This window comes from Botryllus schlosseri, chromosome 4 (genome assembly GCF_051294905.1).
Source record: "Botryllus schlosseri isolate E-star chromosome 4, Bs_hap1, whole genome shotgun sequence".
NCBI lineage: Eukaryota > Metazoa > Chordata > Ascidiacea > Stolidobranchia > Styelidae > Botryllus > Botryllus schlosseri.
The window spans coordinates 13,602,368-13,627,530 of record NC_137239.1 but is presented as its reverse complement, the minus strand read 5'-3'; the positions used below and the strand labels follow the sequence as shown (position 1 = coordinate 13,627,530).

The 25,163-nt window shown below is 39.3% G+C and overlaps 1 protein-coding gene across 8 annotated transcripts; it reads right to left on the bottom strand.

Moving 5' to 3' along the window:
* Nucleotides 1-899: 899 nt before the first annotated feature.
* On the bottom strand, nt 900-25,163 carry LOC145437068 (uncharacterized). Of its 8 annotated transcripts, XM_080314238.1 has the most exons (11): nt 24,607-25,088; nt 24,431-24,499; nt 23,827-23,979; nt 21,474-21,506; nt 20,785-20,838; nt 20,582-20,635; nt 20,387-20,440; nt 20,194-20,247; nt 20,003-20,050; nt 13,631-13,872; nt 900-2,096 (listed from the first exon to the last, which is right to left on the bottom strand). In XM_080314238.1, exons 1-11 carry the CDS (start codon nt 24,650-24,652, stop codon nt 1,899-1,901), a joined length of 1,005 nt encoding a protein of 334 aa, XP_080170364.1. In that variant the 5' UTR covers nt 24,653-25,088; the 3' UTR covers nt 900-1,898. The 8 variants fall into 8 exon arrangements, with proteins under 8 accessions (XP_080170364.1, XP_080170367.1, XP_080170366.1 ...); XM_080314241.1 differs by lacking the exon at nt 20,785-20,838 and having other exon boundaries at nt 24,607-25,086; XM_080314240.1 differs by lacking the exon at nt 20,582-20,635 and having other exon boundaries at nt 24,607-25,085.

Sequence of the window (25,163 nt, the reverse complement as noted above, 5' to 3'; positions counted from 1 at the left end):
TACAGTTTTCCATCCGCATTCTCTATTGTTGACTAAAAAAAAATAGATCAACTTTCCGACTCAGCTTCTGAAATACCCGTAATAGCGTTACTTTACTTCAGTGTTGATTTACGGCATTTCAGTCGAATTCGGCCGTGTATTTCACTAAAATCAAAAATACGTTCGTGAAAAACCGAAAAACTTGCAAAATGTTGCAAAAAGTTGCATAAAAAAAATGGACAAAAGTTGGAAAGAATTGTACCATAAGATTTCTTCAAACAGCCTAAAACAGCATTCTACATATCTTACGAGTATTTAGGAAGCTGCCGGAAGCTGTAAAGAAAAGTTTCAAAAGTTGCAAAAACTAGCCCTTGTAATGATTCTACAAAAACATACTCCATTAACCTATGTTTATTGATGTAACAATTGGGCCCGCCTTCGAGCTCGCCCCTAATATTGGGGCGTTTTGGGTTGCGGCTGTATCGACCCTGCATATACGTTATCATCACCAGATTTACCGCGAGAGCTGATAGAAACGGTGTCTTCACAGATTTAGAAGGCAAGTAATTACAGATCTTCAGCTCTATGTTCATATCCCTCGGTAAGACTAATAATTAATATATTACGTAGTTGAAGCTTGCTGTTACTTCTTGACCTCGGGAACGAGTTATACCCTCTCAAAAGATTGCTCAAGCGCTCGATTCCCAATTAGCATTTGTGCTCACTGCAGCATCTTGTCGCCTCAACACGCAGTCTCAAAGAGAACATTGCAATATTACGGGCTATTGAAAGCACGTTTCGATTTAACCGACGAAGTCCCTGTGATATTGGTGATGCCATAATTGTTGTCATTTTACTGTGCTTGTCTATCAGCTATTCACTCTGAATCCGCAAGGTTGTATTGAACACTTCATAACACATTATTCCGCATACAGACACACTTTTTTGGGCATATAAACACATTAGGACATTTCGTAACACTTCTGCGTATTTAGCAGTTTATATGTAACACCTCGCAATAGCGGCTTACTTTCAAGAAAATTTATACTTGGTAATTAGTCATCAACCTTGCATTTAACATGAACAATCAGTACGTTTGGGAATTACACAATCATGGCCTATGTAAAATTACACTCTTCAACCGACCAAACCACCAAGTTAAAGATTAATATTTTAGTAAAATAGACATCTTTCCCTGTGACGCAGAGAGGTCACCACTTTCGTTACGGTAAAGCGCGTTCGATATCAGTTTGCCATTTGAATTGGTGGTTCATTCTATGCCTCACATCCCTAGGGGAAAATGACATTCTCGTTGGTAATCAGTGAAAATAGGAAGCCTGTAACATTTTCCGTCTCTTTTCTTCATTTCCATTTGTTTTAAAGGCAACGCTAGATGTACATGATACTTCTACTTAACCGTAAATATCGGAAATGAAGTGGCAAGTCACAAAATATGGTGAAGTAAAAGCAACGAAAATTACAATTACATGAGTAAGTACTTGAGTATTTCGAAAAGTAGAAGTACTTTATTACAGACCGCCGCTGTAAACTACACTACAGTGAAGCAAGAAGACTCTTGAACAGTCACGATAGGATCGGAAAATAGTATTTTGAAGTTTCTAGTTATTAGACCTGACTTGACTCATAGACGGGTGGTTACTATTATCATCGTAATATAATTTCACAAAATTGTCATTAAATGTAATCCACGTCTCGTGGTACTGAGTGAAACGTGATAGTTCACCTGTTATAATAACCATCAAAATATTTACAATATTTATGCGACGATTTATGTAAGTTTGTCTATCGAGACGGCAATATTAATAATATAACAATATGTAGCCTACATAAGTATGTTGTTCAATTTTGTCCGTTCAACGCTTCGTCGTTGCCATTTCTTTTGTAGTTGTGACGAATGATCAGGTTTCTTTCTCGCACATAACCCCATGCTCATGACCTGATTTACCGAGATTCCATATTCCTATCTTTGAATCACCGTCATCTCCTACTTCAATGGCAATGTACTTGCGTGAAGAATCAGGTTGTGGATGATTATTATCCCATTGAAATTGATTCGAATGTTTTTCCATCCCTGATCGGTACAGCAGAGTTGAAGTCTGTCAAAAAAAGGAAGAACTAGGCCTATACTTGGTACGAACATTTCTAAAATAACGATCGTGGTTGAACAAAATGTCAATGAACAATAGTCAATCACACTGGGCAATAATTTTGAGCGAAAAATTTGTTGACTTTGATTTTGCACTTTATTTAGGCTAAGTTTGGCGCATTGATTCCGATAATTCCGCTGGTTTTCTTCCATCACGTAAAGTTTTCGCACTACGACATATGCCCAAAATATGCAAATTTTCAAGACTTAAGCCATATTACTTTTTCATACCATGTAGATGTCCACACTTTAATCATATAATAAGCTATATAGTCAAGGGCTCAATTGAAATATTAAAATAAAAGGTAGCCTACTGGTATCGATCTAGGCCAATGCTTTCTTCCATTTTTGGATGCAATCATCTGAGGATATTTCAGACACATGTTAAATGCAAACTGCACGATATGGCAAGAAAAGTAAACATTACATTTACTATCAGCTATAGGTCCAACGCCCCATTCAGCTTATCCAGTGTAACTTGAAACTCCTATACGCTCGATAATTTGGATCAAGATGAAGATCTTAGGGATAGCGAGCCTAATGATGAAAATTTTGAAATCGACAATGATTCAGAACTTGGATTAGTCCATCAACACAAGTTTAATGATCTGACCTAGGCTTCGGGACTTGGAATAGAAATATTCGGAATTTTTAGCATCCTTGCGAATTGAGAAAAGATTACTTGGCAAGAGAGAGAGAAGATATCTCACTTTCGATCATGAGAAACGGCGTTTTCGTCATAAGGATACTTTCGGTAGCTGTGTGTATTGCCGTGATACTGGCATTGTCATGATACTGTTACCACGGGTTGCTGGAGGAGTAAGGAGTCCTGATGTAAAACTCAAGTGAATGGCAAATATCTATTGGCAGCTCAAAAAGGATCATGAAGTGTGGCAATCTGCAAAATGGCAACGTCTTAGGTGCAGTTAGTCTCCTTGAATAATGCAGAAACGTTGAATGGTGGCAATATCACAAGCACGATTGGATCATATGTGTCAGCTTTGAAATATTGTGTGACAATAAGGATGCACAATGCGCATATAACCCTGATACACGTAGGCTATATGTGTCACTTTCATATGTTTTTGTCGGACAGAAGACAGTGAAAAAAGCTAAAATATCGAAATAATCTCCTGGAAAACCTTGGCATAGTCAGCGATGTGTAAAGAGAAGGTGTCCCACAATATCTGAAGATGTTTGAGGTAAGATACCAGAGCAAATGGGAGCTTACATATGTTAGCTGACTATTGCTTCAGTATCAAACGAGACGACCCACAGAATTTAGACCCTGAAACTCGCACTTTATTTGTCCTGCAGAAAGAATATCAGTTTAAATCAGACAAATAAAGCAGTGCGAATGTTTATTTGAAATATAGTGATATACTTTCGGCTGCTTGTGGTTTTTGAAACGTTTTATACAATAAACAGAAAATATTAAAAGTAGTACTTTTATGTGGGTTATGAGACAATGTGGTGGGTACCTAACCCCGAAACTTGACGTGATAGAGAAAAACGGAAGTCATTTTTTAATTCAGCGCCCAAAAGTTGGCCAAAATCAATTGTCTGAGCAGAGTCTACAAAAATTGTGTTGACCAGTGATATGATTACTAGTAGATGGAAATCCACTCACGGTTTTCACGATCCCATTTATTTCATCTCCTTAAACCCGAGCCTAGCGCAGATCCGAGGACAACATTACGATTGATATGGGTTGCAAAGTTTCGAAAATTGTGACGCCATTTGCCTGCTCCGTTACAATATATATATATATATTGCCCAAGTTAATCGCTGACAATTTTTCGCGCTTTCGCTTATCGTTCTAGCTGCGCTACATGCTAACACGATGTATAAGCTGCGGATTGATGGTGCAGATTCAAATAACTACACTATCAGAGAGGAAGACAAATTCTGCCATAGTAAGTATATGCTCAACACATGTATATCTGTAATACACGTAATACGGATATTACAAGTTTCCGTCAAGAGTAACGCAAACGTTACATTTGTATCATGCATCAGCTATCAATGCGCTGTACTGTACCGATTATTTACATTTTTTTCCAAAACAATAACATTTTCAATGCGGTAATTGGTTAAACTAGGCATTTACGCATACTCGCCGCCTAGAACAAATTTGCAATCTGAGGTTACCTTGTGAACGCACAACCAAACATCATCAGTTTCACTAATCCCGATATTATCGACATGAACGTTACGAGAATGTTGGAATACAAGCCGGGTAGCGATTGTCATCCCTTTTACACGAGCTTGCGGTACTCTTTCGTGACCGGAATTCGAATCCGTTGTCGAATATTTACCGGCTACGCGCCTACGGGCAACCACTGCTCGTGAGGTAATGATTACTAGTGATATTCACAAATCCGACATTTCGATTGCCCATATGAATATTTTACATCACGCAATCCCAAGATTAACTAATGCCATAGTCAATATTCCTTATAAAGTGAAAAGTTTGAATAAATCGTTCATTTACAGAGCAATCGATTATGTTAGTCTGCCATCATTTTGCCCCAGGTTCTATTCAGGTCATTCCTACTTACTTTGGGGACGCTGAATGCGAATCTAGCGGTTAATATTCTCTATCACATCACAGTTCGGAAATGATTTATTTATGGATTACTTCTACTTTTCGAGGTGCTCAAGTACATTTTGCCACTTGCGCTACTTACTCAAGTGGTTAGGTTTTCGGACTACGTCCGCTTCTACTTGAACAATATTTTGACAAAACTTGATCCTTCCAATTTGGATTTTGAAAAGTAAACAGTATCAGTTTTATAAGTTGAATTATCCAAAGAACCACGTCAAGTAGCCTCAATAATCGATGCATATTTATTTCAATTATGACTTATCAAGCACTTCAGTGTTCGTTTTGAGGTATCAATGAGCAGTCTCCAATCATATGGATTGCATTGATAATGACACTACAAGACCTTCAATATCATGGCAAAACACCCATGATCTGTTAGTTAGAAGAAGACTAGTTCAGGTGGAGCATTTCTCGATTCTGAATTAATGTGACATATTCAAATTGCAGAAGAACCTACACGCGTTAAAATACGTTGAAGTTAGCACGATAAGCATGCACAGTATCATCACCACGTTTAAGTTAGCATGATAAGCCGTTTGGTTCTTTGGAAAAGCATGCATCCTGTGGCGTTTAATGTTTCAAAGCAAGCTTATACGACCAAACGTTGGGATCATTTGCAAGAGCGTACAATTTTCTATTACGTAATATATTAGGCTAACCATATTTTGGAAATCTAAAAAGAGGACACTTTTTCAGAAATTTGAGGCTTGCAAAACCGGAGAAGAATTCTCAAAAATCGGTGAATTTTTCCCACTTCGTGATCGGTTGACTGAAAAAAAGGCCAACTTTCCGCTCAGAGATCAAAATACTGTTTTCCTCAAAAAAAAGGTCAACTTTTCGCTCAGACCTCAAATCACCGTTCTTCACTCCGAAATAACCGCCGGAGCATCACTTCTGTGCTAATTTACGGCATATCCCTCGCATTTTGCTCTAAATGTGACCTAAATTTTCAAAAAAGAGGACAAACTCTTAAAAAAGAGGACAAAAGGGCGTCCTCCGAGGACACTTTCAAAAAAGTCAAAAAAGAGGACAAATCCTCTTAAAAGAGGACGTATGGTAACCCTATAATATATGGATACATTATGATATTATTGCCCACAAAGTTTATGTTTTACTAAGACGCAAGATGCTATTACAAAAATAATTGTCCGAATAAGTAGGGAAAATGCGTAAGGATAACGCTGGTAACTAAGCACGAAGCTACAAAAACGTAACGTATAAACCAAGTCCGGTGAATGAAGATTATTACTGCAAACTAATTAGTGAATGCGTCCACATATATTTACGAAAGACGAATATACGATTCTCATTGCAAGAACAATGGAAATCACAAAATTAAAGTTTACCGAAAACTCGGTTATTCAGCAGTGCTACATTAGCCCAGGTTTCACCAAAACTTATTTTTTATGAGAATATTGATCTGTTGCTGTTATAGGCTCACTAACGACAGTCAAAATTTGCTTAATTTACGGAATTTAGCCAAATTTACTGCGAAGAATCTTAACGTGAGAGAGCAATTCCGTGCTCAGACTTGGATTCAGCAACCGAAAACCAGCCTATATCAATCATCAATATTTTAATCGCAATTTCAATTTTAATTTGTAGACCAGTGTGATATAGGTTATACGCATAAACGGATTACTATTAAGTTTTTGTTGAGCATTTTCACATCCAACCCATTGCGATTACAATCGTTTGAAAACCCTGTTTTCGCCGTAATCGATTACGGTAACAAATACACGACCCATCACTTCACACCTGCCCAAACTTGACGAATTCCGTACCGTGGTAACGGTGATAAGTGCTACAATACCGTTCTACAATACCAATTATTCCTGCGTGTTTTGATGGTGAATAATACCAAACAATGCACCCTACGAAGCAGACGCCTGCAACATGACCAAGTCTTGAATTACTTGAGCCGCAACAGTTTGATGCGATAAAAATTTCCAAAGGAATGAATAAAATGATAGTTTTACCATAAGTACCTACGCAGAAAGGAGAAGTTTGCGAACCAGTCGATCGTTGCTACGCGTAACCAATCACGTGACTAAAGGCCTCGTAATACGTACCCTATTATCGACTATAGGTCGCAATATCGTAATTTGAGGACAATTGAGCCATTCTAATACTGTTATTCATAAATCATATATTATCTATGATCTTGATCAGTGCTTTTCAACGTTTTGGAACTCCATTCGCATTTTTTAGTAAAATAAATTACATTCGCACAAACTATCCGAAAATTATTATACAAAAAGAAGATGACGATACTTAACAACATTTTGTTCAGATGTGCAACAAATTGGCTACTACGTAGCTTAGGCTATCAAGTATCTCATTAAAAAGGCAATATCTTTCTCTCGTTTTGATTTCAACTATTTCACTACAACCTCTTTCGGCCAAACAAGTTGTTGGGTTTTGTACAAGAACTTCTACTAGTTTTTGGATGGCAAGATCTTAAAATCTGTTCTGCACTGCTATTCAAAATACAGCGTATTTTTCGCGAGCGAATAATGCTTGCTGGCAGAAATCGTTTTTGAGAACTAACACAAAGGTCCCGGAGGCTCCAGTTTGTCGAAAGAGTGAAAAACTCACGTGTTTGTGTTGAGGCTTTGCCTTATGTCTTGCAAAATAAGGTCCAAAACGATCAAGGAGAATTGGCACATTAGAGCTCGCTACCTTACGATACCTTGCTCCAACGTGTGTTCTGTTTTATTTTTCTATTTCCGATTTTCGGTTGCGCGAGTAAATGAGAAGAGCAAATAATCTCACCATATCGTGTGTTCTGCTCTGTAGCTAAATCTAATTTGAGAATTCATAATAGTTCAGTGGTTCTCAACCTTTTTGTCCTCGCGGACCCCTTTCAGACCGTCACGGACCCCGCGGACCCCCACGAAGTTTTAGTTCAAATTTAGCTCAATTATCGTGCAATTGTCATCTGTTGTGTCAAAATGATAACTATAATCGCCTTAGTGATAAATATCAACAAAAAGTCTCTTCTTGAAAATAAGATCATACTATTCATGTGGAAATTGGGTTGACTTATTTTATTTTAAAGCGAATTCTACAACTGTATTTCTTGAAATAAGTGGTTGTGTCTTGAAAATCCGCGCCTTCGAATTGACATGAACGAGTGCCGAAAGTCCATTTCCACAAATAGAGATGGTGGCGAATGTAACAATAACGCGGAACGCATCCGACGACACATTTCGGTATGATCGCAACAAATCAAAATGGACAAACGATTTTTTTTATCTGGCAGCTTATCTTGAAATTCTTATGGGAAAAATCGTTATCTATCACAGTGTTGGAGGTTTACCTAGGCTCCTCCTCGATTCCTAATCCGCGTAAGCGGTGTCTTACAAAAGCCTAGAAGTGGGCCGTGCTATAAGTCGGCTGTTACGGAATAAATATGAAGAATATCACCCTGGTGTAAATGACCATAGTAGTCGACAAACACCATGAATACCTCAAAACAAACAAACAAACAGGAAAAATGGATTGTTGTAAGCATTTCGAAGTCACCGTTATCGACCTTACTCACCTAACTTTTCTTTCACTCAATCCCCAACCAAAATCTCTAAACAGCAAAATGTGGGCAATTTAGTAATTAAAATGGAAGGAAGGAAGGACGGAAGGACGTAGTTTATTTTTGTCCTTGATGTTTTTGCAGCATATACACCGACTCATGATATACATACATACGATCTGTGCATATGCATACCATGAGTGTATGATGTGCATATGCCGTTGGACAAGGAAGGTGCAGATTTAGCCTTGTACGTCTTCCAAAGTCTTGCATCACCCCTCCATGTTATCCCAATGCATGAGCGCCATGCGGGGAAGTCATGGATACCAGTGTTACTAATCAGGTCTTTGGTCTGACCCGGCCGGGGATCGCACCCACGACCTACCGATCAAGAAGCCGGACGCTTCACCATTACGCTATCTTGTCGGTAAAATGATCTGCACAGTAGGATAGGCCTATTTCATCTCAGAAGGCCATTCTGTTGATTTGAGCTCTGGAGTTTTAGTAGTAATGAAGCGAAACTTCCTCGCGATTTTCCTAATTAATAAAATACAAATTAGGTTATTAAATATTTTAAGGCTTCGCGGACCCCCTGAAAATGCTTCGCGGACCCCCGGGGGTCCGCGGACCCCCGGTTGAGAACCGCTGTAATAGTTCAATAACGGTAAAGCAGCTTTTTAGACTACCACCAAAATAGGCATTTTTGGGCAGTAGTATTGCAGTAGTATGCTACGATTTTACGGACATGTATGACATACAGAACGCGTACACCACAATTCTATACCCAACGCAGCTCTACAAAACGTGTGTGACGCCGGCGATTTCAAATTATGGTGAAATAAATTCATCTGCGTGTCGCAGTTGTACTACTGTCTACGCCAGGCCTGGGCAAAGTGCGGCCCGCGGAGCGATTTTGTGTGGCCCGTCAAAGGTTGCTTGGAATTTAATATATAAAACCTACTTTTCAATGTTGCTGCATGGACTAAAACCATAGAAAGTATAAACTGAACCGGAAATTCGTTCGCTATCAAGCCTGTTCATTAACATACCGTGATTACGCAGCCTATACGTACCTCACATGCCTAATCCTGATTCAAAGTAAAGTCAATGTAGCAAATTATGCCGTTAGAATTAAAGTCACAAGAAGTCACCAAACCTTCTTTGTTGTCATTGTCACATTACGCATTACAAGGTCTGTGTTTCCATTTGTTACGTGATGTGTTTCCAAATCCGTAATTCGTAAAACAAGTGAATCAGTGCTCATCATTTCTATGAATATATCACCACCCATAAAGGATGCCAAAAAAAGAAAGCCGAAAGTTGAAATTCAAAGATGGTTAATAACTGCAACCTTGGCGAAACAACGAGGCCATTTCGGCAAGCTGCACAGTGCACACGTCTCGGAAACCAGCTACCAAGACCATAAGCTATATATTATCCTCAGGACCATAACTATACCGCACCTCAAACCCCCCAATTGCGTGGCGAGCTCGACGGGCGCCCAAAATTATTTCGTGAATGAACTTAAATTATAGGGTAATTTTTTGAAAATTTATGCAACTTCATTCAAATTTTTCTGGCGCTCTGCGTGATTTACAGATCAATGGTTTTTACAATTAGGCATTTCGGCGTTAGCCATTACCGCGCCACGACACACCAAGATAAATGAACTTTAGGCCAACACGGGATTCCGAGAAGGCACTGCAATTGCAACTGCTGATCAAATTAACCAAGTAAAGGGAAAAAAGCTCGACAGCGAGAAAACCTTGGCCGAAAAGGACTGCCCTTATGTTGACCGAAAACCACGAAGTCGAATTGTCCATAGGCAATATTTGCCAGTGAAGAAATACCAATCTGGAATCGGGTGCGTCTTTTTAGTTTGGTACGCTTTGATGATTTCAATATCTTTTCACATAGCAGACGGGAGGTCACGAAATAGCAACATGTAACGAAGAAATTATACCAACGGTCCCTCCCGAATATTTCCAAGACAGTACCTCACTCAGCTCTTAGCGGTAAAACTGAGTAGACCACTACGTGGGCTGAGAGATGTTTAAAAAAAAATACAGCAATATATATGCAATTACCAATATTATTGACCGATTGATTCATGAATCATGAAAAAATTCTGCGCTTCGCACGATTGGGGCATATACGTTGCCCATTAGTGTATACAAGACATCTCATGCATCGAGCATCTCGATGGGGGCTGATTATGGGGCGAATCCCCAGGAGCTTGGTTTAGAACTCTATGGAGGGCCCAAGACCAACGTTTGGAAGGATGACGACGGGTTGTTTCGGTCATTCCAAATATATTTTAATGTATTGATAGAAAAACGCGGATAGGGGTTTAAAGAGACTTTAAAATGTATCATGTTTAACATTGCTTCAAAATATGTCGGCAAATAAATATTTTTGGGGTAGTTAACTGTCACTTTGTCATTCCCCAATATCAAATCATCCACTGAGCACCAATTCGTGTAATTCCCCGCTCCCAATTTAGAAATAAAATCAATACGCTGGACATTCTAAAATTTCTGACTTGGCCCGCCAAGATAGTTCTGCTTCTCATTTGGCCAGCGGAGAAAAATAATTGTCCACCCCTGGTCTACGCAGATTGCAAGAACAGGACGATTCTGTGGCGACAACGGAGCATATCCATATCGAAAGGTTTGGCTATCCAGCATCGGTCATTTTTTGGCCGAGGTTTTGTCGCCGCTTATATGTTTGGGACCGCATTCTATCCGCGGTTTGTTAGCCAAAACTTAACGTCTTCATGTGCCCCGACGCCGAAGTGGTTGGCCTCAAAATGAATGAGCCTCATAGGCCTGAACTTGCCCGTTGATCACCCTACAGTACCCAACACAGTCACCTTGGGTATGTAAAAACTATCGCAGGATTTTTTGCATTAAATTCAACAAATATTGCATACATACATATTATTAGATAGCTCTGGCACCGTGTCGGCCCAAAATCATACCCTTTGCAATCCATACTTTAATAAACCTTGGAAGGGTAAAATTCGCGTTGCAGTAACCTGCAAATGTGAGTCTGTAATGATGGTATTCACTACTGTCCTCGTGCCTCGTGCTAATCGAACATATATTACGGAAATATGATGGTTGTTTTGACGTCATTTTCCCGCCTGTCGAAGGCTCAAACAGCTGATATACCAGTGTTGGAATGACTCGAGTCATGACTTGACTCGAGACAGACTTGAGTCACCTTTTTCGTATGACTTGACTTGACTCGAGTCACTTTGCTGAAATGATTTGGCTTGACTTGACTCGGTGTATCAGAAATGTGGATTGACTCGTGACTCGGAGCTAAATTCACGAATCAATTTCAAGTTATCAAATAATCCGTGTCGATGAATATTACTGTATCTTCCACTTGTTCGGATTGTTCGCGAAACGCTTGTGTAACCCGTGAGAGCGACCAATCATTCAATGATCGTGTGTTTTACCGAGCCACAATTGTTCTCTCTCAAATAAATTGACCAGAAACAACCTGATCGAAGCTCACAGCTTACGTTGTTGTAAACCAGTAGTAAAGTAATTCAATAGCAAAATATCTAGTTAAAATAGCAAATTCCATAACAAAATATCTAGTTAGCAAAATATTCATTTCGGTTTTCTGTTCTTACCTTGGGTAGCCAAACCTCTTGTTTTATCGAAATTGAATTCGAATGTAGTTTATATATTATTCAACCATTGTCGCAGGCTCGAATTGTATTATATCAATATGTAAAGGGGTAGTGTATTGCATCTTATAAATTCGTTTCTCTATTTTGGCTGGTAACTATCAACTGAGGCTATGCAATTATTTCCGTAATTCAACAGTTATACGTATATGTGAGCGACACAGCGCCTTCCCGCGTGTATATCTAACTCTATATTCGTTCATATACGTTCAGAATCAAGGACTACTCAATCTGTATTTCAGACAGCTAGGAAAATGCAATGACGTAATCATGCCTCATACTTTGAAAAGGCAACTTGACTTGAATTGTGACTTGACTCGAGTCACCTCCAAAATTCGAGTGATATGACTTGACTTGATCATCTTCGACAATCGATTGACTTGACTTGACTCGAGCCAAAATGTGCCATGACTCGAAATGACTCGAGACTCGAAGGTAGTGACTTGATCTCAAAACAGATATACTTATATGTCTGCCACTACACCAGCTTCAAAACCAGGCTTTTGGTTACGTAATATTTATAGTGTGAAAATATTAATTCACTACGGCTTGTGAGAGCCACGATTAGTGGTACGTCGTAAGTTGAAGAAGTTTTTACAATTGCGTCTCAACTGCAACAGCTACACTGTCCTTGAATTTCCTATTAGATTTATTTGAATTGTTCCACGTCAGAAAAATTAACAATTATTCACGATTTTCATTCGCACTCATCCGGATTTTTCATTCCCACCACCTTTGTCATTCGCACTGCAATTTTTTTCATTCGCACAAGTGCGAACCGTCACACAGGTTGAAAAGCACTGATATTGATTATTTCGCGAGCGACGAGCCCATCACAATTCATGCGCGTATGTGTTTCATGGTGATATTCGAAGGTCAAATCGCAAACGTGGATTTTGATCTCTCGGCAAAGCCACGCTCATGCAGATGCATGACATTGAATCAATCCAATAGAGAATTGTTCCTTGCAGTTTAGCAAATGATTATGCAAATGAAGGATAAAATGCTAAAAGAGTCCAACATATGCTATGGATGTCAACGGTAACCGTTAACTATATGCGATAAAGAGTTGAAAGAGAAATACTTTGCCTCATATATGGCTTTATGCGTTTGTGTTTACCGGTATTCATCATGCTATGCAAAATTATAACTTTCTCAAAAATTCTATATGCGGAAAATTTGTAATTGGAAATTTAAACACTGTGAACACGGTTGAATTGGGATGACTATTGCAGTATATTACTTTTCATGATACCAATATAATTCAACAAAGTGCATCATCTTCATATAAAATTTGTTCTCTATTTAAAAGCTTCATAATGCTTTCTGATGAGTTACTTTTGTAAACGGGGAGCCAAGATTACTAAAAGACGCACACCTCAGACTCCAAGCCCAAGATATAAACATCCCAACTGCTTACGCAGAGTTCGTTGTTACCCGCGTTGACTCCACTTCAAATATGAGGAGGGACTTATGCATGGGTGGATTGACACAATCGACAATTAAGATAGTAGTGAAAATTTTTGCTGACTTGAAATTGACCAGAAATCGAAAAATTGGAGAATTAAAAATTGAAATGACTCTGGGCTGTACCTTAGGCACTGAAAACTGCATGACTTAGTAAGAAGTTTATGCAACTACCGAGTGTTTATATTCCATTCCCAACCATACGTAGACGTATGGTGTACCAGCTGGCATCTTCGTGAGAGCGAAGTCGTACAAAAGTGTTTGTTGAACTCGATCATGAATTTCGGCCAATTGAGCTCCGTGTTTTACGCATTCTGCGACTGCTTCATCATAAGTCATATTCCGTGATGATGAAAGGTGGGCGGTGAAACATTTTCCAGAATGAAGCAGTCCTCCTCGTCTTTTGCATGCATCTTCTACAATGAATAGAAAAGTCAAGGTCTTGATTGACAATATTGTCATGAAGATCATTCGAACAATCGAGAGGGATAGAATTCAGTAGCACAAGTCTCATCATCGAAAGAAAATCCATTTCATTCCAGTTTTCTATAAATAAGTATTATAACTGCTTGACCGACGTGGATTTCGAGAGGTTTATCATTCTAGGTCGTATATGTCTACTATATCTAGCTCAAGTCGTCCCAAAGCTCACAATTATGACATAATTATACAACTTCCGCAAAAAAACATTTTTCTGAAATAGCATCCGTTTAAAACACTATATAAAACATGATTTACACAAAGTGTTTTTAAACATCTCTTGCTTGTAATGTGACCCTAATCATACCACAATTATGTTACTTGCTGACGCTCAAGATACGGCCTGTTGGAAACTGGGTAGTAATGCATTTGAGTATGTGAATATGAAGACCGGTGCAGGCTTACGCCACGAAAACGCAGCGGAAATGCTCAGGTCAGAAAACAAATAATTTTCTGTTCACCGAAAGAAAGCATAATCCGCACCACTGCGCAGTAATCTATACCAGGCAGACATGGGGTGATTACTTCATGAATGTAATCGATTGCGATTACGATTACTTCTGAATGACGCGATTGCGATTACGATTACGATTACAGCAAAATCAGGAAGTAGTCGATTACGATTACATTGGAAGAGTAATCACGATTACTCACGATTACATTTATTTTGCATCTTAGAAGTTATATTGCAAGACAATATATGGATTGCGCTGAAAAGGCCTAATGAGATAACAAACTTCTTTTAAGAAGATGCGTCATTTGCTTTGTTACGTCATAATGTACCTTGCCCATTTTTATAGAGGACGATTTATCGCACCCAACGATTTGCATTCTTGCCAGGTCCATGACTGCCGCAACCCAAATTTCCCAATATGGTGAGGACCGAGCTCGAAGGGGACTCAATAGTATTTCGTGGACCAACATAAATTATAGAGTATTTTTGAGAGATTAAATTGACTTGAAAATTCTCTCTAGATAAGCTTGATTTTGAAATGTGTTTTTTCAAGTTGTAAAATTATGCCATAATTGAGTAAATACTTTCCAAAAAACAAGTTGTATGAGCGTAGGGACAATAACCACCCGATTTAGCCGACGTACATCGATATGGGATGGTTGTAACCCTCAAAGTAGTCGGTTCAACAATTATAGTACAGATATTTCGTCAAACGAGCTATATTTACCCTATATTTTCAATTGTCAATGTCGATCCACATTCGTGACGTCATGGCTTACAAAAAAAACATGTTTTAAACAAGGGCCTTGTTTTAAACATGTTTGCTTTAAATTGATTTTGTTTTAAATGGTCCAGTCAATACCGTGCCACGACACACCAAAAGACATATGCAGTTTCGACCAACACGCGACTTCACGAAGTGTGCTACTAAAGAAAGACCTTGGCCGAAACTTAGGGTATGTGTCCTTTGTCAATAGCCGCGCTGGGTGGGCACTGGGCATGACTAATAGTCCGGTCCTTCCAATCTGAGCCCACAATGAAAATGCCACCCACGGAGCATTAAAGACAAGACAATTTGTGTGTGCGTCCCACGAAAGTTTTTCTGTTAGTCTGCTACGTTTGGGATACAACAATATCTTTTGATTATATAACAGACCGGAGGTCACGAATTAAAAACATACACTAAAGTGAATACAACAGGATACCAGACGTTATAATAATGAATTACGTGCCCCCAGCTCTATTGGAAAATCTGAATATCGGGGGCAGAGAGAGGATTGGAAATTTATAATAATAAAATGCGATTACTAATATTATTGACAAAATTCAGTCTTCAACTTGAAAATATCACCCTATGGGGGCCAAAGACCAACGTTTGGACTGGGGGACGAATTGCTGTTTTGGTCCGGATTCTAGCTACAACCCACGCTAACATGATATATAATGGCGGCAGGTCCCAATATTGAGTAAAGAATTGTGAAATGACGATTGGCACCCGTTTCAAGTAGAGTCATATGGGAATAAGATGAAGACAACATAAAATTCTGCCTTCAACCATGGCCATTCTTCAACTTAATACGGATAATGTACTGCAAGCTGCCGTTACGAGAAACGGCAAACACGGCTCGGTTATGATATATATCAGCAGCTGTTGATTTTCAATGCTTCGTTGTGGAAACCGTAATGTTTTATTTGACGAGTACGAAATTTCAAATCTTTGTCCGGTGTACGTACGTACCACATAGGCCTACTGCTCGCCAAGCAGCAACGGTCAAACTGCGTTTAACTAAGCATAACCTAACCAAACATCAATACACAAGTTACTATTTTAAATTAGGCAGAGTGGTGATTAATTATCCTGCTGCGAGGTACTGGCGTGTGGAACGTTTTGATAACCTGATATACAGCACGGCGGGTGTTCTTACAATCAGACTAACGTACATCGAATATCTATTTGCGTTGGATAGCCTACTTCTTACGCAATGACTAGCGAAGCTAATAGGCTATACTTCTGACGTAATAATGAGCAATGGCATTTGAAAATCAGACGTTTGTGCTATCACGAGCCTTGTTATAATATATCTTCCTTTTTCAATGTTCACGAATGCTCAGTTTATGTTATAGTCCTTGTACAAATAAAAAGTAATCGTTCTTTCACAAAGAAATCGATTAGATATGGGAAGTAGTCAATTGCGATTACGATAACTTCGGAATTTTTTCGAATGTAATCGATTGCGATAACGATTACTTGAAAATGCTGTAATCGTCGTAGTCGATTACGATTACTAATGCGATTACCCCATGTCTGATACCAGGAACAGGCATACCGACAGGAACCACAACACTATTGGTCCAATCGGCGAGGTATATTCCTAGGAAACGATAACTATCTAGAATTTACATCAGTGATTCCCAACCGCGGCTCCCAGCTAGCCTTCTTACGGCTCCCCTTGACGTTTGAAAATCCCACAAAAATAAAAAATAAAATCATTATAACAAAAATAAATAAAATTCATATTCATAAATTACCCTTGCTTGGCTTTGAGTGTGCAGTTTATAATTAAGGGTGGAGCCCAATTCCTCTGCTGTCGAGTAGCGATTCTCTAGTCGGTAACGATTTCGTTCCTCAACTCCAGCCAAAAAGTACGCTCACACTCAAATACGTTCGGATCGGAACTCAAATTTAAGTCAGCTTGCCACCAGACATAAGTTCCGTTAGTGTTACAACACATTTTCCAACGGGCTCTGACCATAAAACAAATGGATCATTTGATGCATACAAGAGGCTTATCAGCAACTTTATTGATGATTTCAACCGCCGCATTGACGGAATGAATTCTTTTTTGCCCATGATGAAAATAGTTTCAAATCCTATTGCAGTTAATGTGGCCACTGCCCCTAGTAATTTTCAACTTGAGTTGCTGGGCATGTAGTAAGATATCGAGCTCAAGCAATTATTTCAAAGTGAAGACTTACTGGAATTTTGGAGTCAAGTTCCACAGGGTAAGTATCCCAACTAGATAATCAATCCCCAGAAAAACGATTCTCTTTCGTGATCAACTTATGTATGTGAAGCACTTTTTAGCAGAATAATCAGAATCAAAAATCAATATCTCAATCGATTGACCGATGACTACCTCGAACAGCTATACTGCGCACTGCATTCTCTGCAATTACGCCTCCATTTGACACACTTCTAAAAGCTCAAAGGCCATGCAAATCGGGCATTAAATTGATTTGTTTATCTTTTTTCTTGATAGTCTTGCTATTCGTTGGTGTGGTTTCATGATTTATAATTTTTGTTATACTAAATGAATGTATTCGTGCGACTCCGTACTCTGAAATTTGAAATGCGGCCCCGACACCAAGCAAATGGTTGGGAACCATCGATATCGATCAATGGTTATCAACCTTTTTCGACTCATCACCTTTTTATCAATCTAGACACAAATTTTTGCCACCCATTTTCACGGATCCGAAAAAGAGGACGTATAATCAGTAAATTTATTCACCAAACTCTGATAGCTGGTGAAGTTACTAAATTGTATTGTATTGTATTGATAGGCACAACTAGAGCCCGACCGATATTGGATATCAGAGCCGATACCGATAAGACCGATATCCAGTACCTCCACCGATAACCCCGATATATTCAGCCGATATTCAAAAGATGTGGAATCTAGCTCAAGGCCCATATTTAACACCTCAGAGCATTCATTTCAACAACTTTACAGCCATTGATATGCTTGAACATGAAATATATGATATAAGGGCTATAAAAATATATCAAAAAAGCACCAATCCAGCAGTAGCAGATTACAGTTCACGAAGCACAATTTCTCGGCCCTTTCTCCAAGGAGTGAACTTCTGTGGTCTTCCATAAATGATGTATATAGTACTAAACACAGTAAGCAGTCTTTCACTTGGTACCATAGTTAGTGGCACAGCAAGAATTGGAAATCTTTCTTCATTTCGGTTCCACCGCTCCCTTGCAGGGGATCTTTCCTTCATGGTTTCACGAAATATTGATATTCTTCTGGCAGTACACCTGGAGCCTTCAGCACATCATTAACAAATAGCTGAAGAGAATGAGCAAAACAACTCAAATTGTCCACGTCTGCAACTGCTCCACCAATCCCCTTAGGCCTAGACCATGACCAGCATTTCAACAATCAATTGATCAATAATAATTGGCCAAGATCATCATGGAATCAAAAATTTCCGTATCAATTATTGGCTTTACTCCACGTTTGCTTGATTTTCTTGCCCTCTATGCTCGCATATATTTCCTATCATGGTGGCCCCGCAGGCCTCAGTCAGACGGCTTCATACATTACTGGTATAATTAGCTCTGTTGGTCTTGGTACCGAACCAATAGCACTATCTTCAGAGAAATGTTTCGACGCGACGCTTTTCTCTATCATCACGAGGGTCGGTCCAGCATGATTGAAGTTCTCATTTGTCTTACTGATTGAAATCTTCTGCAGACAACTATCCATCCAGCTGCACTCTGTCTTGTGTCTTCATGGTGATCGATTCCTGCAGGGGGACTCCCACGAAGTCAGTGGGGCATAACGGTGGTTAGTTATCTACAACATTTTTCAGATAGGCAGTTAGGCACGCCTACTGCCTGTATGCAGTATGCATTATATGCAGCTGGGCCATTTAGTTTTATAATTTACCGTCCTCACGTCTTCTATCGACTTCTCTGACTCCCTGCCACCATGTTGTGACGTCACGAAAATGGCCGATATTTTTTTACCTTCAATGGCCGATACCGATATTTCTCTCCAAGCGTGATATCGACTCGATATTATCGGCGAGCCGATAATCGGTCGGGCTCTAGGCACAACACAGTGGAGCTTATCGCCTTTCTAGCCCTTGTGCCCCACGACATGAATTTCATAAAGCTCATTGGTCTTTGGTTTATGTCTTGTTGGGAACGTCTTGTTCATTCTCTCTCGCAGTCATCTTCATTGTCTCTCACTCCCGTGCGTCCCCATCGTAGTCTATGCTGACGACTTAAAGCAAGGCTCGCTTTTAGTCTGGTTTTTTCAATGCACTACCGTAGTAGTGAGGTTGGCGATGAGGAGCCCAGAGAAACCTCCGACATAGTTACTAGATAAAAGCCATTATCCAGAGGTGGTAGGTGCTCGAAAAACAAGTTTCCGTGGCTACTTTCCATTACATCGACCTTTTCGTCACGTCATATGCGCAATAAGCCGTCCTCACGTGCATTTATTGAACGTGGTAATTAAATATAAATCGTTGGACGTTATAACACTTTAGCCGCCTATCACCCCCCCCCCGCAATGGCCCCCTCTGCTGTTTTCGCCCTATTGTTGCTCAAAATCGCACACTGGGGGCGATATCGCTACGTTGGGAACCACTGATCTAAATTATTGTGTAATGGTTACTTCTCACTAACTTCCTTGAATAGCATATGTATAGATTGTATACACTCATTGGTGCAACACTCTTGTCACTTGTTCTGTAAATTTCGGGGGAATTTCGGAGATCGGGTTCAATTCTTTTACGACAACTTACAGCGTTTCGACACCAAAAAAATCGTATGGTCAGTTGATCAGTTTAAAGTATAGATTAGTACGTACCCCTGGTCCATTGAATGTAGCTTGGATTTTTCTTGAGATCCGCTATTTCTGAAAATTAGTTAAAGCATGGCCAGACCATTAAAAATATTGAACATTAGGAACAAATATAAGCTTCGCGGACGAATTGTAATGGTTGATGAGTGTCGCGTGCCTACGACCAGTATCACTATATAATATGAATTAATGCGCACCGTTCGCTGTGGTCCGTTGAATGTCGCTTAGGTTTTTCTTGAGATCTGATATCTCTGAACATAAATAAGACCATGGTCGAACTGTTTAAAATAACGAATATGAGGATCAATCATACGATTCGCACACGAGCTGTAATGTTCGATGAATGTCACCGACGATCATTATAAGTATAACATATAGATAAACACGCACCGTTAGCTGTGGTTCGTTCAATGTGGCTTAGGTTGTTCTTGAGATCTGCTATCTCTGAACATAAATAAGATTATGGACGAACTGTTTAAAATAATGAATATATGAGGATCAATCATATGATTCGCACACGAGCTGTAATGTTCGATGAATGTCACCGACGATCATTATAAGTATAAAATATAGACAGATACGCACCGTTCGCTGTGGTTCGTTCAATGTGGATTAGGTTTTTCTTGAGATCTGCTATCTCTGAACATGAATTACAGTATGGTCGGACTATATTTAAAATAATGAATATGAGGATATGTGGATCAATCATAAGATTGGCACACGAGCTGTAATGTTCGATGAATGCAACAGACGACCAATATAAGTATAAAATATAGACAGATACGCACCGGTCGCTGTGGTTCGTTCAATGTAGCTTAGGTTTTTCTTGAGATCTGCTATCTCTGAACATGATTTACAGTATGGTCACACCATTCAAAATATTGAATATTAGGACCAATCATACGATTAGCATACGAGCTTTAGTCGTCGATGAGTAGGCTACCACATGCCGATAGGCATCGCATACGATCATTTTTATTTGCGGCGATGTGCTGGGAAATTACAATTATTCTCCCAGATCCGTACAACTTCTCCAGATTAATAGGGATGATTTACCTATTTGAATGGATGGATTGCTGCAGGCAAGTTTTTGTATCAATGTCTCGAAGTCCTGGATTCATATCGACGAAGTGGGGGCAGATGACTTCAAAATTGTAAGTTGATGTTACGAGGGACGGGGTTGGGGTGGGAAATAGGTATAGGCCTACACCCAACACCTGTCGTCACCTGAGCCAAGTCAGTCGTAACAGTGATAACTAATTTCGCGCAGTTACTATAGCGAGTCGACCAAATGCCGCGCTGCAATATAGAATACAAAGCCCTGCAAACATCTTTGGTTACCCTCCATATACCTCAGTATGGAGGTCTCAGAGTTACATGAATCAAATAAATCTTTCATAAAAAATATTAACTATAGTGTTATACACACAATACCTACCTGTCTCAAGGATATAATTGAAGTTTACTAAAGTCTTACCGTTAGCACTTGTTTCTTTATTCATCTGTATATCTGTATATAAATCGGAAATAATCATGGTATAGCATGACATTCACTGTATGATTGATCACAGGGCTCAATTCTAGTAAGATCTAAATTTGCAAACAATGTAATTTGGAAATATGCAACACACTATATGGCTTTTTAGTGCTCTTACCCCTTAAGCTGTCATTACATTTGCCGTTTCCTCGGCCATGCCGTCACAAACGCCGGTTTTGCGAGACTATAGAGGCGCGACCCTATATCTTCAACGGGCCAATTCTTACCACCCGTAATACACACGAATCACAAACAAATTCAAACAAACAAATTATAATTTGGGATTAGTCAATTTACTAACAACGAAATTCATGTTTTTGTCACTTAGTGAAAATTTGTGGTTCGACGAACGGTCACATTATAGCGAACGAATTCTGCAGGTTGGCACTGCGAAAAACCAAACCGCGGTGGGCAGAACTAGAAGAATGAAAGTTAGATATTTATTTCTAACATAGACCTAATGATGACGTGGCAATTTTCCTCTCTATGGGCAATAGGTCTGTTCAAAAATAACTTTTTTTCTGGATTCCAGCCATTCAGTCATTAAATTGTCAGGTTACCATAAAAAACGCTGCACACCAACTTTGTTCCAATTCTAACAAGTATAGGGCTCCACGGATCCAATTACAAAAATTAATTCAAACGGGAAAATTGAAAAAAAAATTCAGATTTTTCTGTCAACCCCATGAAATTGTTGAGCTGTCTTCAGAGACGATGCAAAACAAATTTGACTCAATTCCAACTAGTAGAAGCGAAGTTATTGGAGTTTTTCGTTGATAATCCTCGGATTATCCACCAATCAATGATAATCCGAGAAATCTCATCATTACCGTAAGCACCGAATTTTGCAAGTTGACAAACTGTATCGCTTCGAAGTATCAAAAGTCATTCACAAATATTTTTCCAATAGTTTGCCTCCTGTGTTTGATGACTTTTTCATGCCTGCTAAAATTTCCACTCCCACTACACGAGATCTTCGTCCTAAAGGAAATATCTACTTACCCCCACCCAATAGCAACATAACCAAGAGATCTATTGATTACTCCGGACCTATCATCTGGAATGCATTACCGCCAGATATCCGCGAATTGCCTTATAATAGATTTAAAAAAAACCTATACTTGATCACCTCTTGTCGCTACACTAATACTGTTGCCCTACCTCGCCCAGACATTGCTTCATTGATCATTTGCTGCCATCGTTTGATTTTTATTTTATTTTATTGGCTGTAAAAGATGCCAGACTGTTTAGAGTCGAGTGAACCTGTTTGATGCTATGGTGTGATCAGACTAGATGACCTTCACGGTCTTATCGATCATTCCTATCTAATACCGAATACTGTGCATGCATATTTTCTGCACCACCACCACTGCCGTGTGTTATGTATTTTAGTTGGATGAAAATGAAGACTCTCTCTCTCATTGTGCTGGTCATCAGCATCCTACTCAGTGGTATCAGGAGTGCGAGAAGATCATGGAAAATAATCCCTACTCTTGCAATTGAGGGAGCAGTATTTGTAGTTTTGTGTCTCCGCGTGAGAATCAGTGTAACCTAGCCGGTGGAACTTATTGAGTACCTATTTTGACAAAATCAATGATCAAATTGTAAAGCACGCTCCACTTGATGTGGCAAAACTCATTTACTAGCGACACAGAAACGAGGAAATTGAAAAAAAATAACACAAGTCGGAGCAATGTATCGTAGTGAGCTCTAATGTGCCTACTCTCCCTGATAGTTTTGAACTTATTTTCCAGGCCATCAGACAAAACCATTAGAACAAACATGTGGCTTTTGCACTCCTTCGACGAACCGGACTCTCGGAGATCTTTGTGTCATAGGCCTACTCCTAAAAGATTTGTGCCAGCAAACATTTTTCATCTCGCGGAAAATACGCTGTATTTTGGATAGGTGTTCTGGATGGTTTGTATGAAGACCCGGTCATCCAAGCACTACAAGTTCTTGCACAAAACATAACACTCATTTGACCTAGAAGTGTATTAGTGAGCTATGGTTGAAATCAAAACGAGTTTTTTTTTTATTGAGGCTCTTGATGGCCTAGATCGGTACCCTACTTGTTGCTTACTTGTTGCACATCTGAAGAAAATATTTTTTGGTATCTTCATTTTTTTATTGTATAACATTTCTCGACTCGTTTGTGCGAATGAATATTTTTGAATAAAGTGCGGATGGTGTTAAAAAAGGTTGAAGAGCACGGCTCTAGTATGAATAGAATCACTGAAGCCAAACGGACGTAGCCTGTCATAAAATAGTTTCATTCACGATTTTCGCTTACTTTTTTGGAGACGTTCTTCTGAGAAGACGCAAAATACCAAGGTGGCGATAATACCCAGCACTGTGAGCATAATTGCGCCGAAGATCAGAATTACCCGTTTTGACGACATGCCGGTCAACTCCGGCTCCTTGCCTGGTTTCCTCGGCGGTGGTTCTGTGGTGAAATTATAATAAAAAGAAGTTTACCATGTTGTATTGTACGTAGTAGTTTCATACTTCACATATCTTTAATATATAAATTTACATATCACGTATAGCAGATAGTGACATTTTTAGGCTACTGCCGTTCTGAGGAATATCTTCCATAGTGGAATTGAGAGACTTGTATTCCAGCTCGCACAGTTATACGCTCCTGTGATATCGTTACGCATCTCTTTCCGGGTGAAGAATTTTCAAGGAGGCGTAACTGTGATGTGAAACTGATATCAGCGAGTTTTATTTATCAACCGTCTTCTTGTGACTTTTTTTTTTTATCTTGAATGATATAGATATGAATGCCTGAGCAAGGTGGATTGATATATATGGTGTATCTATTATATTATAACTCTCCAAATTGTGTTTTATTCATCATCGAACTGCCTAAGAAAAACAGCTTCACCGTATACCTCCCAATCCTTGACCAACAGCCGTCGATTGTATTCTTCCCAGTGAGCAGTTTTCGTAAGTCGAATAACCTGGGAACAGTAGTTATTTATATGATAGAATTGTAATTCTACTTTGACAGAAAATTTCAATGAAGTAAGATTAAAGACACGGTCGTAAATTTTTTGATAATTCCTACCTGCTGATTGGACGGTTGGAGAATTTATGTAGAAACTATGATCCATGACGATGCACAAGGTGCAGTGAAATTACAAATAATGCGAAGACGTTTGATGTCTGAAAGATGAGACTCAACGTAAAGAATGGTTCATAATTCGAATGAAATCTGGACTGTATTATTTCCTCTGCTGTGTAAGAGGAAATAACATGCCTGTTGTCAATTCCACCTCAAATTTTCGAACCGAGTTTCAGGTCCTAAAACCTCTTCAAGAATACGGTTGTGATGCAGAATAAGGTTTGTCGATGGAGCTACACGATACAGAACCTAACTCAGAATTATATCGCGGTCATAAATCTTACCTGCCTACGTGCATACCTCCATACGTTTCTACAAGCATGCATAATTTGGATTAAAATGTACACGATTTACACCGCAGTATAAGTCGGCGGTAGTTTCTGGTTTCGTGTGCCATGTGTGTAATGTGTATATTCATACCCGTGTATTAGGGGTGGTGCAAGAGTGGGAATACTCACTCTTTTCGTTAAGAGTGTTATAGGAGCTTGTCAGTTCCGCTG

Bases quoted from the DNA above. Each gene is read 5' to 3' on its own strand.
- LOC145437068 (XM_080314238.1), bottom strand. From the start codon at position 24,652: ATGGATCATAGTTTCTACATAAATTCTCCAACCGTCCAATCAGCAG. The intron at 20,051-20,193 runs GTGCGCATTAAT...ACTAATTTTCAG, and splicing joins TCAACGGACCACAGCGAACG to AAATAGCGGATCTCAAGAAA. The intron at 13,873-20,002 runs GTACGTACTAAT...TATTCATTGTAG, and splicing joins CTACATTCAATGGACCAGGG to AAGATGCATGCAAAAGACGA.